The sequence below is a fragment of the Gracilinanus agilis genome, chromosome 4 (assembly GCF_016433145.1).
Source record: "Gracilinanus agilis isolate LMUSP501 chromosome 4, AgileGrace, whole genome shotgun sequence".
Classification (NCBI taxonomy): Eukaryota; Metazoa; Chordata; class Mammalia; order Didelphimorphia; family Didelphidae; genus Gracilinanus; species Gracilinanus agilis.
Genome location: NC_058133.1, coordinates 134107007 through 134127063, shown reverse-complemented (window position 1 = coordinate 134127063; position 20057 = coordinate 134107007). Strand labels below are relative to the sequence as shown.

Sequence of the window (20057 nt, the reverse complement as noted above, 5' to 3'; positions counted from 1 at the left end):
GATTTTTTTGGAGGGGAAATAGAAATCAGTTTCGGATGTGTGGAAATTAAGATATTTATAATTCAGATGTCTAATAGGTTGTTGGAACTTAAAGTCTAAAGGTTAGGAGAAAGGTTGGGGCTGAAAAAGTAGATTTGAGAATCCAGCATAGAGATGATCATTGAACCTATGGGAATGGATGAGATCACCAAGTAGTATAGAAGGAAAGAGTCCTACTCAGGACAGAGTCCTACTGGACCTCCATTTTGACCTGGACAAAGATCCAGCCAAGGATACTGAGAAGGCACAGTCAGATAGGAAGAGAAGTAGGATTGAGTAGTATCTAGAAAGAAGAGAGAGTTAAAGAGATGTGATTAATTGATAGTTTCAAAGATTACAGAGAGGTTAAGAAGGAAGAGGAATGAAAAAAAAAGACATTATATTGGGCGATTAAGAAATCACTGAAACACTTTCCATAGCTTGATGTGGTAAGAAGCCAGACTTTAGAGAATTAAGAAGAGAATGAAAAGGAAGGAAGTTAGGGCATCAATTGTACATAGTCTTTTCAGAGAATTTAACCACAAAAAGGAACAGAAACATGAGATTATAGTTGGTGAGGATGGATGGATCATGTGCAAGTGTTTTGAGAAAAAGGGAGATATGGGCATTTTTGTTGATAGTAGGAACACAGCCAGTAGGTAGGAAGAAATAGAAGATAAATGAACAAGTAGAGGTGATGGAGGGGGCAACATCCTAGAGAACTATAGGTGGAATGAGATCATTTATGCATGTAAAGGAGTTTGTCTTAACAAAAAGAGCCATCTCTTCATGTGAGTTAAGGAAGGAGATAGTTGTAGAAAGAATCCAAATAATGACTTTAAATGCACAAAATAAAATACATAGGACTATGAAGGAAATTAATGATATTGAAATGTAGTAAACAAAATGTCAAGAAGAAAATTTCATAATGAATTCCTGAAGATTTTTACTTTAGTCATTTCTCATTTAAGAAATTGGAACTTCTTTATTCATACTAACCAATTTCCAGCAACATCACTTTCTCATTGACCTTTAATATGTTAACATTTTCTTCTTTTGATGGATTTTAGTTTACATATTTTGATGGATCTGTGATCATAATGATATGGGTAATACATTTGATGCTCAGAATATTTACATTCCAATTATTTATTTGAAGTAAGTCCTCAAACATATTATTAGTAACATTTTTATTTAATGTAACTGCACTATTTGTATAGTATTCTATGTATTTTATATCAGTCTTATCCTTTGAGCATCAAAAAGGAGTGCTGGCCATTTAATTCTGTTTGCCTAGTGTTTAGCATATAGATATACAAAATTATACAAAGAGCCATATAAGATTAAGAATTAAATAAAATATTTTGGGTAATGATATGGTCATAGCTATGATGATAACATATATCATAATTGTTAATTCAACATCTTCAAATATATTATTTGTATAATACTAAGAGGTTTTCTAACTAATATAATGGGCTACCAAAAATCCTTCATTGAGTGGCTCTGGACATTTTCTCCCTCATAGTCATTCTTGAAATGATAAAGGCTTATAGCTCTAATTTATGAAGAGCAAAGGCAAGCAATGTTATAGGCATTAGCAGTGATGAATTTGTATAAATGGAGTCCCAGCTGGGGACTCCAGATCTACAGGTGTGAATAGTAGACATTTTGCCCATCTCTATGCTAGAATTACCCTTAGGATCCTGAGAATGAGGCTGGGGTGAGTCAAAACTCAGAAAGAAAAAGAGAATAAAGGAAGATGAGAGCTAAATAGGCATTTCACTGAATTGGAAAGGGGGAAGAGTAGACAAGGTATCAAAGGTCTCTTTTTTAAAAGATAAATTTGCACTAGCGACATGAACAATGATTAAGGAAAAACCTAGTATGTACAATTCCATATGATGGAGAGAAAAAACAGAAAGTCATTGGGAAAAAATCCTCAGAAAAATTATTACTGTAGAATACTAGGATTTAAAAATGGCTACTAGAGATAAAGGATTTTGTAGAGTAAAAGTGAAATAAAATTATTCAAATCTCTCAATTTCATAGGAATCGTCTGTGATGAATTAGCATCAGTATCAAGAGAGGTTTTCAACTTTCTTAAAATCTCAAAAGCCTACAAAAATCTTATAATGGCTTTGTATGATAGTGAAGTCAACTGTCCTTGTAGCCATTTTACATCAAAGCCACACTGCACAAGGAATTCATATGGTGGATCTATCTGGAAATTTCTCACTTTTAGAATGATAGAATATCAGATTGTGAAGATGCTAGCTCTGACACTCATTACCTGGACTGTTTAAAAAGTTTTAGAATTTGTCTCTAGGCCCCTCTCTCTTGCATCTTTCACCTAACCATCAAAATAATACATAGGTCTTACTATGTCAGTACTCTCTTCAAAAACTATTAGTAGCTCCCTATTTCTCATAGAATAAAACACATACCTTGCTATGTATTTTCTCTCTCCTCTGTAATCTGACTCCTACCTAGGCTTATTTTATAACACTTTCATTACCACACATTTCATTCTAGCCAAATTGGACTACTTGCTGTTCCTTGATCTCATTCTATTTCCTGTAACTTCTTTGCATTCACATAGGGTATTTTCCATGACTGGAATATATACCTTCCTAATATCTGCCTATTAAAATCTGAGTGACCATCAAGGCCCAACTTTTTTCCCTTTCATATTAGTTATCACTTTTATTTCTTGCATTTTTAATCACAAAAATTTTATATGTATACATATATAGTTCAAATTCATTTTACCATTAAAATGAACTGATAATTATTGCATATAATTTCATAATAAATAATCATGAATATATGTAAATTTTTGTATATACATCTTTTATAAACACAATAAATTCAGACTTTAATTCTTTATCCTTCTTATGCTTTTTTTCCCTACCATATATTTTGTCTTTCTATCTGGCTTTTCTTTTTTATGTATTTATATCCTTTAGTATTTCTATTCTACTACCTATTCCATGAAACCTTATCTGGATGATCCTAGCTGAAAGTGATGTCTCTTTACTTAAATTTTTAAGATTATTTTTAGTCTCCCTTTGTAGTTCCTATTCTACTACCTATTCCATGAAACCTTATCTAGATGATCCTAGCTGAAAGTGATGTCTCTTTACTTAAATTTTTAAGATTATTTTTAGTCTCCCTTTGTATCCTAATTCATCCCTTTTTGAAATCATATTTATTTGTTTTCTTAATCTTTTAGACTGTATATTCCTCAAATATGGGGATTACGGTGTAGCAATCCAGATATATATTAATCTTGATATTATTTTAAGAGTGCTCAAAAACTGACTCTTGTATTACTTATGATTGATTTCTGTAACCTTGTGTAAAATTGAACCTCAACCTTGCCAAATTCCTAGCCCTTCCCTAAGGCTACATTCCTGAAGCCTGGTCAGTTATCTCAGTCTCCTTATTTTACCTGAAACAATCAATTCTGGTCATTGTCTTAGAATCCTGTGGCAGTTTGTATCTCATGATTACCTCATAATGTTAATATATCAGACCACTTGGCTCTCCCCTTCCCTCTATACTGTTGTAACCCCAATAAAAGTAGCTATATGGCAGTTGAGGATTAAGCTCTTGTCCACCAGAGCTTACTCACTGTCTGACTACCTTATGCCAGAACTTTCTTTGTGTGTCTTTATTCTCACCTAATGTTCTCTTTCCCTTAGTCCTTAACCCGTAACCCATTTGCACTCAGTCTTTGGTTCCCCTTTCTGAGTGTCTTACCCACTAGGAATCTTCGTGGAGCTGCTTGAAGGGTACACATGTAATCTCAATATCTTTGTATTCAATGCCTTATACATAGCCAGTGCTTAGTAGATGTTTATTGGATTGATAGCTGAGAATTTAGTGCATAATTGTTAAAGATAATGAAAGTCACACTTACATCTTTACTGCTTCAAACATGTTCTTCTCCACATTTACCAGCCATTGCTCTACATTTGTTCTCACACGAACTTTCCTAGAAGTTTGTAAAAAAAAATATTAAAAATTACTAATACATATTAAAATGCTCCATTAAATGTACAGTTGTGATAATTTCCCAAGTATCACTTTGATTATAGTTGTCAAAGAGAATGAAATCTGTCTATATAGTCCTATGAACACAAATATTATAATTAAAATCTATGCATATAAACAAAGACTAGATCTCCTTCTTTCATCCAAGCTGAAACAGCAGGAATTGTTCCCAGACCTGATTCCATTACTGATGAACATATGAGTTTTGACCTGGTCTCTTTCCAACCTGGGACAGTTTGTTTCTCCTTATGCAACTTGGTAACCTTTTTCTTTTGGGGTCTTACAATATTAATGGTAAATTTAATGCAGACTTTCCATCATCATAGGGCTGGCACTGCTAAAAATATGGGTATGGAGTATGATTTGTGGGTAAAAGTAGGCTATGAAAAAAGGTGAAAGAACTAAGAGTTGTAGAAGATAGTTGCAAAAAGTATGTTAATGGTTTTTTAGCCTGAACTTAAATGAGTATTAGCCCCAGTTTCCTCATCTGTAAAATGACCTAGAAAAGGATATGGCAAACTACTCCAGTATCTTTGCCAAGAAATGACAAGAAATGACCCCAAAAGGGGTCATGAAGAGTCATACACAATTGAAATGACTGAAAAAGTTTAGATATTGGAACATATTTAATAAAAAGGAATTTGTAAAAATTCATTTTCAATTACTAAGTATAATTTACGTAGCATAATTATTCATTGTTCATTAAATGATTAATTTTACTTGTAAATATTCTGGACCAAGTTTCTCCCTTTTTCCTTCTCTGCCACTACTTCTTTTATAATTTGTTCAATTTTATTTTTTGATACTGAGTTCTTTGAAATCTCCACTTCTTGTTTTGGTTCATTTGGGCACTTTACATTTTTGTGGGTAATTATTTCTCTCTTTTAAGTTCTTGGTTTTGCTACCATATGTTTATGTATAGTAAAGTCCTAATAATCCTCTTAATGAAGCTGAATAGTACATTTGCTATTTTGGTGGTTGGATCACACTGTTGATTCATAATGAGTCAAATAAAATTTGGATCACACTGTTGATTCATAATGAGTCAAATAAAATCCCTAAATCTTTCACAAATGTATAATTTTCTTACTTCACTTCCCTGTATTTTGTGAAGTTGATTTTTTTTGGTCCTTTATAGAGTTTTAGCTTCATTCATTATGTTTCATCTTCTTAGGTATGCCCTATTGTCTTGGTCTTAGATTCCTTTAAACCTATTTCTGCTCTCTAAGCATGTTGGCTGTCTCACCTATGTTCAGGTCATAAATTTGATATTTGTCTCTTCCTTTATCTGTATGTTATTTGCACCTTTACAAGAGCCAAGCACAGGGCTGGTACATTTAATACATGCTTGTTGACTGATTATTCATATCATGAATATAGTTGTTGAACAGCACAGGACCAAAAACCGATCCCTAGAGACCTCCTTCCAACTGGAAATGAAACCATTAATAATTACTCTTTATGTTTTGTTATTCAACTAGTTCTGAACCTTGACTACACTATCATTTAGCCATTCTCTTTTCATTTTCTTCACAAAGATAGCCCAAGAAATTTTTATCAAATACTTTGTTGAAATCTGGAAATACCAATACCCTTTCTCTAACCTATCACACTAGTCACCCTGTAAAAAAAGGTGAAGTTATTCTGGTTCCTTTTCTTGAGAAAGGCATTTTAGTGTTCTTTAATTTTGATTCTTTGATGCATTTGTCATTCTATAATGACAATTATTCAAATAATGCAAATTATAGCCTTGCCGTGCCAGTCCATGTCCTGAGACATGTTCTTCTGTAAATCCTCCACAGGGATTTTGTTGAGATCCCTTCTCTAGTGATATCACATAAACTATAGTGGAGCACATGGACCTTTCCTTCCTCTTATCATAGTATCTCCTGTCCTTTTGTATGGTGGTCTTAAAATTCTCTGATGACAACCTCTACACTTCAGAATTCCCTATTTGCAATTTTGCAATTTGCTTTTGCAACCTTGCCCATTATACTCTTCCTTGTTGCCCTTGGATGATCCTCAATATAAATTCTTTGAAAAATATGGTATACCATGATTTTAAGCCATATATTAATACTTAAACAATAGCAGTATTAATAATATAAACCTTACTTTAGAAAGAAAGTTGAGGCCACTAAAAGAAGTGTTTAATTTTCTAAAGACCCTACTATCCATACCCCACTTAATAATAATTCAGCTCCAGCCTTTTATTTTTACTCTATGTATGTCTACCTGCCTCACATGTGTTTCTTGTAGACAAGATATGGTAGGATTTTGCTTTCTAATCCACTCTGCTATTTGCTTCCATTTTATGGGTGAGTTCATCCCATTCACATTCAGAGTTATATTTATCAACTGTGTATTCCCAAACATTTTGAATCTCTCTCCTTGTCCTGCCCTTTCTTCTTTTACTATTTCCTTCTATACCAGTGTTTCATTTTTAATCAGTTCCCCTAGTTCCCTCCCTTATTGTGCTTTCCTTTCTCCCCTCTCTCTTCTTATTCATCTCTTATTATTCTTTAGGGTATTTTTAATCTACCCCCCACCCTCTCCCTCCCCACCAGTCTGTTTGTTACCCTTCTACTTCTCTATAGGTGTGAATCAATTCTCTGCCCCAATGGATCTGATTGTTCTTCCCTCTTTAAGTTAATTTCAATGCACTTAAGAATTAAATATTTCCTCTCTCCAACCTCTTTCCCCTTCCATTGTATTGGCTCTCTTCCCTGTTCCCCCCCCCCCACTTCTTTATGGAATAAAAATTTACACCATTTTGTCTCTTTTCCCATTTCTCTTAATATTATCTTCTTTTTTTATTAAAATATTTTTATTGTTAAAACACAGCTAAGTGGCCCCAGAATTTGTGGCCTGATTTTGTTATCACTCAATCTTAAAAACAGAGCATACAGTATACAGTGGTTTTAATGAACCCTTGGTTTATAGAAATTATTAAAAATACAAAGCAAACTGTGATAAGAGCTTAGTAAAAGTTGAAAAGTAAACCCTGGGGCATGTAATATATCCTAATACTGGTATAATAGCAGTAGTTATCAGATGCCTATAGAACCTTCCCATTGAATACCTATTTTAAACCTTTTCAATTGTTTGGTAACCAAAGAGGTACCAATAGTATTCATCTTTTGTGAATTATCAAGTTATTTATAAAATTAACACAATACATAGTAGAGCTATTGTAAACTTCAGTTATACCTTGTAAATACAATTCTGCAATAAGAATGAACTGCTTCCTTCATGAACAGCCCATTAGTTCTTGACTTTCACAAGAACAGTCAACAGGTTTTGTTGTTTTTTTATATATACATATCATTTTTGGCACACATCTTACTGTCAATTATGTATCTATCCATTGTGAGAATTAAGACACCTGCACATGTATCTCAAAAATATGATTGACCAAAAAAGGGCCCAAGTTAAATAGTCAGCCTTGGAGCTCCAATGGGGATTTTCAAGGGCCAAAGCTATACGTGGGCCAATGTTTGAACATTACTAGATATTTTAAGAAACTCCCTAAACTGCTTTTTGGTTTAGGAACTTTCCAAAAATCCCATTTTTATTTCATATCACAGACTTTCCTGTGATATGAACTTATAAACTTATCAAAGTTTTGTAACCCTGTCCTACCCTTGCTGTCCTCATTGATTCAGTGACAACTGTCTTCATTCCTAGAAAAGCAGAAGAGTTTTCTTGAATGGCCCTGAACCTGGTTTTATGCTTAATGACAGTTCCCTCTGTTCTTTGGCTAAAAATACAGGGGAGAGAGAGCCTTGAACCTAGAGCCAGGTTTAGAGCTCTTGCAGCCACTGGGAGGAAGCATAGTAGAAGAAGCACAATACCCATTGGGGGTTCTCCATGAAATTTCCCTTTGGCTTCTTGAACATGAAATATGAAAATTATGGGGCTGCTAGAGCATGATATTGAGCTAGATGATGCTCTGCACAAGATAGGGGAAGTGTGTTCCACCTTTTAAGGCCATAAGGCTCCTATCTCTTATTTGTTGGATAAAGATAGGTAGGACTGCAATTCTTTTAATCTTTTTATTGGTTGGGGTGGCAAATGTAGCAATTAGAAATGACTGTTCTTAAAATGAATGGGATCTAAGTCACTTACTCAAAATATCCTATCATGACAAATTAGAGGAAGGACATAAGATATTCAATTAAGCTTTACCATCTAGACAACCAAAGGCAAAGAACTAATATCCTATTTGGACATCTTGACTAACTGAAATAATAGGACAATATTTAGATCTATAATTTTGACATAGACAGGAGTCCAGGAGGAACCCCTCTTATCAATAAAGAAAACATGGAAACTGGAACAGGGTTGACCCCAATAATGACCAAAGCCCATCCCAAGCTCCATTACTTTCCACAAGCAGCTTTGATGAGTAAAATTAATGACAATGATGGGTCAAGTTTGAAGATAAATATTAAAATAGATAAGTGCTCAAGTGTCATTTTTAAGGATTCCAGAAACTCATGATTCATCCATTTTGTGTTTATATAGTCAAAATTAATTTTGAATTCTCCCAGATGCTGCAGCCAGAGAAGACATTAAACCCTTGGCATGGGCGGGCCAATCAGAGCCACCATCTCTCTTCATTAGCTCTCCTGTTGAGGAAAGAAGAGCTTATCTTCTTTTTTTAACCTTTAGTATTATATATATTTATACATACATACATATATATGTATATATCTTGACATTTCATCGTTTGTCACTGTTCCTTCTAAGTATACTTCTTCTAGCTACCCTGATGATAATAACAATTTTTAAGAGTTACCAATATCATCTTTTCTTATAGGGATATAAATCATTTGAACTTATTGGTTCCCTTAAAGAAAAGGTTATGGGTTTTTTTCCCTCTCTTAATTACCTTTTGATGATTCTCTTGAGTTCTGTGTTTGGGCAGCAAATTCTCTGTTTAAGTCCAATTTTTTCTTTATGAATGCTTTTAAGTCTTCAATTTTATTAAATGACCATACTTTCCCCTGCAAGAATATAGTCAGTTTCGCTAGATAGTTGATTCCTGGTTGTAGACCTAGTTCCCTTGCTTTCTTGAATTTTATATTCCATGCCTTCCAGTCCTTCAGTGTAGATGCAGCCAGACCCTGTGTTATCCTAACTGTGGTTCCCTGGTATCTGAATGACATCTTCTTAGCAGCTTGTAATATTTTTTCCTTGGTTTGGCAATTTTTGAATTTGGCTATAATATTCCTGGGAGTTATCAGTTATGGTTTAAATGTAGGGGGTGATCTGTGGATTCTTTCAATTTCCACTTTTCCTTCTTGTTTGAGAATGTTAGAACATTTTTCTTGGATAATTTCCTGTAGGATGATGTCCAGGCTTTTTCTTTTGTCATGATATTCCAGTAGTCCTCTTAAATTGTCTCTCCACAATCTGTTTTCCAGATCTGAGGTTCTACCAATGAGGTGTTTCACATTTTCCTCAATTTTTTCATTCTTTTCATTTTGTTTTAGATATTTGTGCTGCCTTGTGAAGTCATTTGCTTCAAGTTGTTGAATTCTAATTTTTAAAGACTGAATTTCATCCCTGCTTTTTTGGTCATCCTTCTCCTTCTGGTCTGATTTTCTTTGTAGGTCATCTTTCACTTCATTTTTTTTCACTTCATCTTTTGCTTCATTTTCAAGCTGGTCAATTTTTGCTTTCAAGACACTATTTTCTTATTTTAGTTTATGTATTCCATTTTTTCAATTGTCTTCAGCCTCCCAGGGGGGAAAATGGAACATTTTTGCTGTGTCAAGATTGCCTCTCTGCGTTTCTCCTCTAGGTGCCTCCCTGTGTCTCTGTTCAATGCTCTGAGCCCGGCGCTAACAAGGCCCTCTCTGGACTAGTGCGTTTGTCCACCCAGAGATTCCAGGAGTCACTGGAGACTTAGCACAGCACGTGGGGGAGGGGTCCTTGGATTCTCTTTCCTCCTTACCCTCAAAACCAACAGTTCAAGAATTCAGGTCTTTTTCTTGGCATACCTCTTGAACTGTCCAGCAGTAGGATCCCCCAGCTCTGTCCTGTTGTTAGATTTGGTTTTCTTTCCCCTTGAAGCATTTTGTTTTTGATCTCGGTGTGGTAGGATATGGAGGTCTGAAGTTTTGTTTGGGCTAAGCAGCCATCTTCCCAGAATCCTCTAGAAATTCCCTTAATAATAATTCTGGATGTAGCATATTTTCCACCTTCAGTACTAATCTGAGATATACACACATGTCAACAGAGAAACAATTTGGGTTGTTCATTTTATTTAAATATAATAATTGGATAATAGGCATTCTTCATATACTTGGTTTTTCTCATGTGAATAGATAAATCAAGTCCCTTCGAATGATTCTTACTTAGGGTGCTCATCAATATTCTGTGGCATTATGCAGCCAACATAATATCATATGAAAATCAGAGCATTTGGAAGTCTTCACTTTTATGTGGAACACCCTTGCATTTGAACTTTGTTGAACATTTTTCATATTCAGTTTTTAGGAAGCATATCTTTCCCTCTTTTATGCCAGATGGACTAAACAAAGGGTCATCAAACAAATTCCTTTCTCTTGTTAAGTCTTTCAAGGAATTTTGTATGATTTGATGTATGCATGCCAATTTTTTCTATATTGGTTTTTGAGTTTCATCTTTAAAGGACCCCTGGGCAGCTATGTTTAGTTGAGTATTCGAACAGACTTTCTTTGAAATATTTTTCCCTTCTCTGCTTTTTGCTGTTTAGGAAGTAATAATCTTTTAACATAATCTTCCATCTTTTTTCTTACAGAAATTATACAAATGAGTTGGCATTCTGAAATTGGATAGCTCTTAGCTGCCATATCTCTCAAGTCAGTGAATAAGAGGAAGAAGGGAATAAGCATGCATATAGCACCCACTATGTACTAGGCACTTTGCTGAATGCTTTACAAATATTAACTCATTTAATCATATAGATCAAGATTTTGCTGACTTCTTTGCCTATAATGGTAAAAATACAACATTACTGTCTTGATTATTTGTATGCTGGAATATAATTTTCAAGGACTTGAAAAGCTTGGGGTTTTTTTTTTGTTTTTGTTTTAGTTTTAGGCAGGAAGACTTTGTTTATTTTGGAAATTCTTACAGGTTTCTAACCTTTATCTATCTAGATAACAAAACCCAAAGGTACTTAATAAACAATTTCTAAGATCACCAATTCTTCATTTTATTCATTCATTCATTCATTCATTCATCCATTCATTTATTTATTTAGAAAAATTTTCCATGGTTACACAATTCTTGTTTTTACTCTCCCCTTCACCTCCTTCACCCACCCCCCCCCCATATCCAATGTGCATTTCCACTGGTTTTAAAATGTGTGATCAATCAAGACTTATTTACATATTATTGATAGTTGCATTTGTGTGGTCGTTTAGTGTCACATCCCCAACCATGTCCGCATCAACCCATGTGTTCAAGCGGTTGTTTTTCTTTTGTGTTTCAACTACTGCAGTTCTTCCTCTGAATATGGGTAGCATTCTTTTCCATAAATCCCTCAGAAGACAATTTTTCATTTTAGAGATCACAGGATCATAGCTTTAAAAAATATCTTTTAAATTTCATTTAATTAATTAATTTAGAATCTTTTTCCATGGTTACATGATTCATGTTCTTTCCTTCCCTTCCTTTCACCCCCTCCTGTAGCTGACAAGTAATTCCACTGGGTTTTACAAAAAGCTTGTTTCTTAAGAATTTTAAATATCCATGTAACCATTGAAAAAGATTCTAAATTAATTAATTAAATAAATTTGAAGGAAAAAAAATCTTAAATATATAACCATCATATTTTTCATCTCTTTACCTGCATTATTTATGAATGAGTAGAAGGGCTATGGGTAGGCAGGTGAGGTTAGCAATTGTGAAATTAAAGCTACAATAAGGTAAATTTCAATTTATTAAATAATATAAACATTTTAAAGAATTATGTATATTTTTTGTGCCAGAAAATGCTACTCTCTGACATATAGTTATTAACTGTATGAGGAAACAAGTTACATTTGCTACAGCAAAAACTCGAAACCTTCTAACACAGGAAGATAGTGTGGCCCAGTTTTTAAAGAGAGATGAAAGGTATGGAAAAGGACCATTTTCAAGGTTTAATTGGGGCACACTCTGCTATCAATAAAGGATTTGCTAAATAAACACACACTTTAGCTAAGCCCCATTAAAATGATCAAAAATATCAAGAAAGAATATTCTCTATTATTATAATTTTGCCAAATCTAAAGATTAAACACAAAATGTATACCATACTTTGGCAGAAGAAGTCCTTCCCCTTCCGATGAAATGATCAGTGTGACCAGAGGAGGGCCTATTTCTTTTCTCCATATAAACAAATGTCTTATGTTCTCAAAACATTTCATAAGATGAGGCTGTGGACCAGAAACATAGCTAAATAGCATCATAAATTCTTGACATGGTCAAGAAAGAAAATTCCTAAGCTTGGTACTAAAATTTTACCTGGACTGCTTCAGGATTTTTGCTTTCAGCCAGAATGTCAAGGAGTTCAGCATTGCTAAGAAAGTAAAATCTTGGGAAAATCACTCTCTTCACTTCAAGATATTCCTGTCTCAGAAAATAGAGAAATATGATTAAGAACCCAATATACTGATGTCAAATATTATACATTTTATGTGATATACAATAAACATGCATAATACCAAAGCCACTGGAGATGAAGTATATATCTATATACACACACACACACACACACACACACACACAAACACACACATATATATTCCTGTATCACTCTAAATGACATCTTCTTTTGAAGCAGTACAATATAATAAAAAGAGTGTAGATTTTGCAGTGAAAAGAAACAGGTTCAAATCCTGCCTTTGATATTAAGTGGTCATGTTATCACAGGCAAATCACTTCACCCCTCAGGCTTTCCTCCTCTATAAAATTGGGAGGATGCCTACAGTATTCACTTTAAAAGGTTGTTGTGAAAGAAATATGTTAACTAATGATGTACTTTATAACATTTTATAAATCTTGGAAATGTCAGCTTAGGATGAAAGAAATACATTTTCAAAATCTTTTGTTATTAACTATGAGCTAATTATTGCATTTTGGCAGTATCCATGTGCCTGCTACATACGTCAGTTTTGCCATGTTCCCAAAGTATGCCCGCCAATATCTGATTTCTTCCTTTTGAATGCTTCCAAAGGAAACAGTAGGATCAACTTGGAGAGGTAGATTCATCGTTATGATTTTTTTTTTTCTGTTCATGTGGTAAACTTTGGCAAGGCTGAATATGTTACCTGCTTTCCTCATATTTTGTTGTCAGGCACCATGTTGTATCTTAGTTGTCTTACATTTCTTTACCCAAGAAGTTTTAATATTTTCAAGAATATGCTTAGGAATTTTCCAACTTCTCTTTATTCTAAATTATTTCTTCTTATCTGAGTGTTTTTTATTCCAGTAGCCAATATATCCAGAGTCCTTACAAAGTAGTCATTTTCTTGGACTTTTCCATTCCTCCAAACCAAGGGTACAAAACCGTTTACCACCAAGGAAGAGTAGTAACTCATAATAAGAAAGCTATCACCACTTCATATGGATTCATCAGAGCCCAGGATGCAGCCAAAGTCAGAAAGCCTGGGAATGACCATGGTAACAGAGCTCCTGACCAACTCTTCTTCCGTCATCCCTGAAGTTGATACTAAGTGACTAAATTACCTTGTATGTGTAATGCAATGACTGTGAGTAATCCGTATTTTTCCTTTCCTGAAAATTCTCAATCTACTAATGCTTGTGTAGCTGATATGAAAACAAAGGCAGCTTACTCCTTGGACTTCATTTGAGGAAAGTAGATATGGATTTGCCTCAAAAAGAATTTTGAATAAGATATATCCAAAGCCATCTATTGAGAGCAGTTTCAAAACAAAAGGTAAACATTTCTTTATCTATATCTATATATCTATATCTACATCTATATGTAGATGTAGATATAAATACATATATGAGGATTTGAACAGGAACATTATCATGCTACTGTGCATTTTAAAATGTACTAACCCTGGGAGAATACCTTTCCCAGGATCCCCTACCCTAACTTCCTCAGACACATCTCACTTCCTTTGTGGAGGTGTCTGAGGAAGGTATAAGAGAAAGGGAGATCTCAGGTTTTGGTGCCTTTTCCCCCCAGAGCGACTTTCCCCAGAGAAAGCCTTTTGCTCAGGAGATCTAACTCCTTTTCTTTCCAAACCCTTTCTTTCCCTAAACTAAACAAACCCAGTTATTCTATTCCTAAGTGTAGCCTGATTTTTTGTTGAACTCCGAAGGGCTTGGGTCAATTCCCCACCCTGGGGCTGGGGGCTGTCCCAGCTTGACTTCCTCTGGCTTCCCTACCTTCCTTTTCCCTTCCTTTCTCCCATCCTCCTCCTTCCTTCCTTCTTTCAACGCCACTTATACTACTAACTACTAACATACTATAAGATTCTATATGTATGTTACCTAGATGTAAAAAGGAAAACTTAATTACAAAAGAGGAAATTAACAAAAAATAAAAGATTTCAATAACCAAATAATACACTATGACATATTAAACAAGAACTAAGAGGATAAAAATTAGCATGGAAGAAACTAGTTTTGATAGTTACAGCAAGAGAACTGAATTTTTAAAGCAGGGAATATATTGTAAAATATATTCAAGAAACAGACCTCTGATAATATGATTGAATGAAAGGTAAACCTAAGCAAAGCTCATGTTACCCACCTCAACATAGTAAAAAAGAACCCCCCCCCCACATAAAAATATTTAAAAATCATGAGAGGAAAAAGAAATCCTAACTCTTTTAATACACACATTTGTGTGCATGCACATACACGCACATTTGAATATACAACCCAAGAGAAAAAACAACAAAAAAGTGGAGATACATAAATGAAAAGCACCACAAACACAATGAATAAATATGATCCATTTGTAGGAGGAGAAATATTTGCAATACAAAGGGTGGAATACTATAACTATGACTAGAATAACAAAATAAAGTATAATTGCAAGAATTCTAGAATACTTGAAATGATTAATAAAACTAAAATTAATTAAATTGATGAAGAGAAATATTACACTAGGAATCAAGTAGCAGTCAGGTAAATTTTATCTGAAATAAGCTTTACTATAAATATATAGGGAGAAGCAATAAAGTTGAGTCTTACGTTATGTGGTAGATTGGCTCCTTTTAAGTGATTATTTATTTAACAGTGCATTGCTGAAACTACTACTTTGGTAAAAACATGTTTCCTCAGAGAAACTACTTTCTCTTTGAAGGCTAGCAGTGTCAAGGGCCATGGCATCTCCCTCTAGAAGAAAATATGCCATAGGGCAGCATTGGCAAAATTTTTGAGTTTGTGTGCCCAAACTGCACAGCTGCCTTTGAGTCCCCTGCATTACCCCAGACAGTGGAAGGAGGAAGTTCTTGCATTCAGCTACTGGGCAGAGGGGCGGGACACGTGAAAAATTATCTTGGGCACTGTGGAGATGGGAAATGGAGCAATCCCCTCTGGCATGCCTGGGCACTCATGTCACTCCATCACCAACACAGCCATAGGGTAACAGTCATGGGAAGATGATGAATTCATTGATGAATTTTTTAAGCCCTTCAACTGAAGACATTGGTCCTATGCATGGTTTTTGAAGCACCACTCCAAGGGAAATTGACCTTAATGAAACATAAATTCCCAATTAAAAGACCAGAACTGAGTAAAAACTTAAAAAAATAGAAGTTAAGAGAAATGTTCAAAGGGAAATACAGATGATCAGGAGGTGATATATACATTTCATTAGAGGGAGATGATATGTGCCCCTCAAAATGCTAACATCATCAAGGGTCCTAGAGAGAGTTAAACAAGACAGAAAGCCTCAAAGAGTTTTTGGTATCTTTTACTGACATTAAAGAAGAAATGAAAAGGAGAGGGAAGAAGAAATTGAATTGACAAGGAAAGAAAAAGAAATGTGGAGGCCTCACTGTCTCCCATAATTGAAATGTCCAAGTCAAAGACTATACAGAAAAGCAGAAATAGCGGAGGAAGTAGCTGTCATTTAAGTCTTACTTTTATCTGAAATAATCAATGGAAGGCAGAACACACACATATACATATTCCCTCTCTCTCTCTCTCTCTCTCTCTCTCTCTCTCTCTCTCTCTTTCTGAAACAAAAATACTTTCACTTTAATGGGAAAAGAGTAGAAAGTAGAAGAAACAGAAAAAAACTAGAAGAACATAGGATGGAATAAACTATAGAATCATTGATCATAGCTGTGAATATAAATGAGATGACTTCAGTCATAAAAATGGAAAAGGATACCAGAATGGATTAGAAAGCAAAACTCAGCAATATATTTACAAGAAATACTATTGAATCTTAAAGTTATCCACTGAATTAAAATAAAAAGATGAAGTGAAATCTACTATACTGTAGCTTAAGCAAAAAAGGCATGGATAAAAATCATGATCCCCAACAAGGCAACAGCAAAAGTAGACATGATTAAAAGAGATGAACTTTCTCTCAACAGAACAAAAAAACTCAAATAAAAAATTAAAAAAATTAGAAAATGCATTGTGTTGCAAGGTAGCATAAATGATGAATTATTATTAATACTTTCATTCACTAATTGAGGAATGGCTGAACAAATTGTAGTATATAATTGCAATGGAATGCTATTGTGCCATAAGAAATGATGAACAGGATAAGTTCAGAAAAACCTGGAAAAACTTAAATGAAATGATGCAAAGTAAAGTGAGCAGAATCAGGAAAACACTGTACTCAGTAATAGCTATAATGTACAATGATCAACTGTGAATGAATTAAATATTATCAACAAGGATCTAGTACAATCCTCAAGAAACTCATGATAAAAAAGGATAGTCTTCACCATAAAAGGAACTGATAGAATCTGAATGCAGATTGAATCAAACCATTCTTCACTTTACTTCCTCTATGAGTTTTTCTCTAGCATAAATGATATATATCTTCTTTTGCAACATGATGAACATGGAAATATGTATTGTATGGTAACAAGTGTACAACTTATATCATATTACTTGCTATCTTAATGGGGAGAGTTGTAAGAGTGGGAGAGAACATGAATAGCTAAATATCAGAAAATGATTATTAAAATTGTATCAACATGCAAAAATTAAAAATTATTAATACTTAACATCTGTGCATTGAATAACATAGCTTCTAGTTACTTAAAGGAAAAACTAAATGAATTACAGGGAGAAATGAATACTAAAACTATAGACCAAAATGTACTTATAGCAAACTAGACCAATCTAACAACAACAACAACAACAACAAATAAGCAGGAAAGAAATTAAGTACCTGAATAAGAATATAAAAAAGTTAGATATGATGGGTCTTGGGTGACTGGGGAAAATGGAGTTAAGGTTAAATTCTTCATTACATTTAGAGTATGCTTTATTTTGTAGTTAAATTTTATTTTTTCAGTATGAAGTAACTTCTTTTTTTCTCTCATATTGGGAAGAAAACAAAGCCAAAAGCCTTGTACTAAACATGAATAATCAAGCAAAAGAAACTCTTGCTATGGCCATGACCCAAACTGTACATCTCACTCTGCATCCTGAGTCCATCACCTCTGTGTCAGGAGATGGGTAGCATTCTTCATCATTAGGCCCCTGTAATCATGGTCTGTCATTGCACTGAGTTTTTCTCTTAAATTGCTTGTCTTTACAATGCTGTTGTTGTCATATAAATTATTCTCCCAGATCTATTCACTTCACCCTGCATTAGTCCATACATGTCTTCTAGATTTCTCTTTTCATTCCTTTTGTCATTTCTTTTGGCACAATAGGGTTACATTCATATACTTTGATTTGTTAAGCCATTCTCTAATACATGCCAGTGTTTTGCTCCCACAAAAAATTCCCACTATAAATGTTTATATACATATATACATAATGTGTGCATGTATATATATTTATATCTTTTTCTTCTTTAACTATTTGGGTTATAGTCCTAGCACTGGTATAACTGAGTCAAACATTATGCACATTTTAGTGGATTTAAGGGCAAATTTTAGGGTGAAACCAGCATTTTGTTTCAGTCCAAGATAAGCTCTGAGTGTATATGTAACCTAAATATAATAAAGCTACATCATTAAAAAGATTAGAAGATTAGATGCCTTACACAAGGATAGGAAGAGAAAAAGATCACCTAAATTTCCCATTGTATCCCTCTCTCAATCCCTCTTGGTGAGCCATCCCTTATAATAAAGAACAAATAAGAAAAAAATGCTCAACAATACTAACCAATATATGAAAAAAGAACATTAAATATAGTGTACCATATCCGACTTAGTCCCCCACCACAGCAAAAATGGAGGTATGAATGTCTTCTCATTTATATTCTTTGGGGCCAGGTTTGTTCACTGTAATTCATGGCACTCAGTATTGTTGTTGTTACTTTCTTTTCCAATTACATTGTTTATTGTGTATATTGTTTTCATGCTTCTTTTTAATTCATTTGAATTTGTTTATATAAATCTTTGTTTCTCTATATTTATTCTCTCCGTTGTTTCTTAATGCACAATAATATTCCACTGCTAAATGCAAAAATTTGTTTAGCATTCTCCAATTGCTGGGCATCCTACTGTCTTCCTGGTTGTTTACTAGCACAAAAAGTGTTCTTATAAATATTTTGGTATATATGTGGTGACTGAGAATTATTTGTAGTGATATAAAATTTGTGTAGAGTTACAAAATGGACAAGAATATTAAAGGGAACTATGAATAAAGGTGGAAATGATTCAACTCAGAGAGTTATGTCTCAAATTGGATTCTAAAATGTAAATTACTAAACTTACCTGATATTGGACAAATTTTATGAAAAAAGATCAGTGGAAGAGAACAGATCATCCAGATTTAGAGTAAAAGTCATACAATGACTAATGTTTGATAAATCTGATATAAAAGTGGAGAATAGAAAACTAGACTGTAGTTTAGGAAAAAAAAGATTAATCTCTATTTCATATAATATACCATAATAAATTTCAAATGCATCAGTGACCCAAAAAGTAAAAAGGCTGAAGAAAATGGAATCACATAGCTATCATAACTGCAAAGAGGAAAAATTTCTTATCTATTTCAAAAGAAGAAAAACTATAGGAGACAAAAGATGAATTTAATTACAAAATGAATTTCTATACAAGAAAAAATGCAGTTAAATGATTGACTAATAATTACTTATCAAGTGTTTACTATGTCCTAGGGCAGTGATGGGGAACCTTTTAGAGACCTTAGAGCCTGAGTATTTAAACTGCAACCTTCAAGTCATTGCAGGTGAGCCCCGCCCCCCACCTTACCCCAGACAGGGGATAGAGGAAACACTCTAAATTGGCCTGTTGGGCAGAGGAACCAGTCATGTGAAAAATGTCCTCAGGCTTGTGTGGAGAGGGAGAAGGGAGAAAGCTCCAGCATTGTACCATAGGTTTGCCAACATGGTCCTAGAGCAACTAGATGGCTTAGGGAATAGAATACTAGGCTTAGAGTGAGGAAAACTTCTTTTTGAGTTCATAACTGGCCTCAGATAAACTTGCATTTTGACTCTAGGAAAGTCATTTAACATTGCTTGCTGCGGTTTCCTCCTTTGTAAAATGAGCTGGAGAAGGAAACAGCAAACTATTCTAGTATCTTTGCCAAGAAAACTCCAAATGGGGTCACAAAGAATCAGACATGTTTGAAAACAAGAACAGCAACAACACTAACACTAACACTATGTCCCAGGCACCAGGGATAAAAAGACAAAAGTGAAACAGTCTTGTCTTCAAGGAACATTTGTTCTATGAAGGGAGAAATCTATATTGGTTATATATGAAATACATACAAAAATAAATATAGGCTAATTCTGGTAAGAAAGATGATAATAGCAGCCTTGGGATCCAGGCAAGGCTTTATGCAGAAGGCAA

At 34.1% G+C, this 20057-nt stretch overlaps 1 protein-coding gene across 1 annotated transcript in view; it reads right to left on the bottom strand.

Annotated features, from left to right (window-relative positions):
• Positions 1-20057, bottom strand: part of DNAH14 (dynein axonemal heavy chain 14) — a 374871-nt gene that overhangs the window by 249927 nt on the left and 104887 nt on the right. The window contains exons 24-26 of the mRNA XM_044674970.1: positions 12580-12684; positions 12373-12491; positions 3944-4018 (exon numbers count right to left, since the gene is read on the bottom strand). Of these exons, the coding sequence (XP_044530905.1) occupies positions 3944-4018; positions 12373-12491; positions 12580-12684 (299 nt within the window). The remainder of the gene's footprint in view (positions 1-3943; positions 4019-12372; positions 12492-12579; positions 12685-20057) is intronic.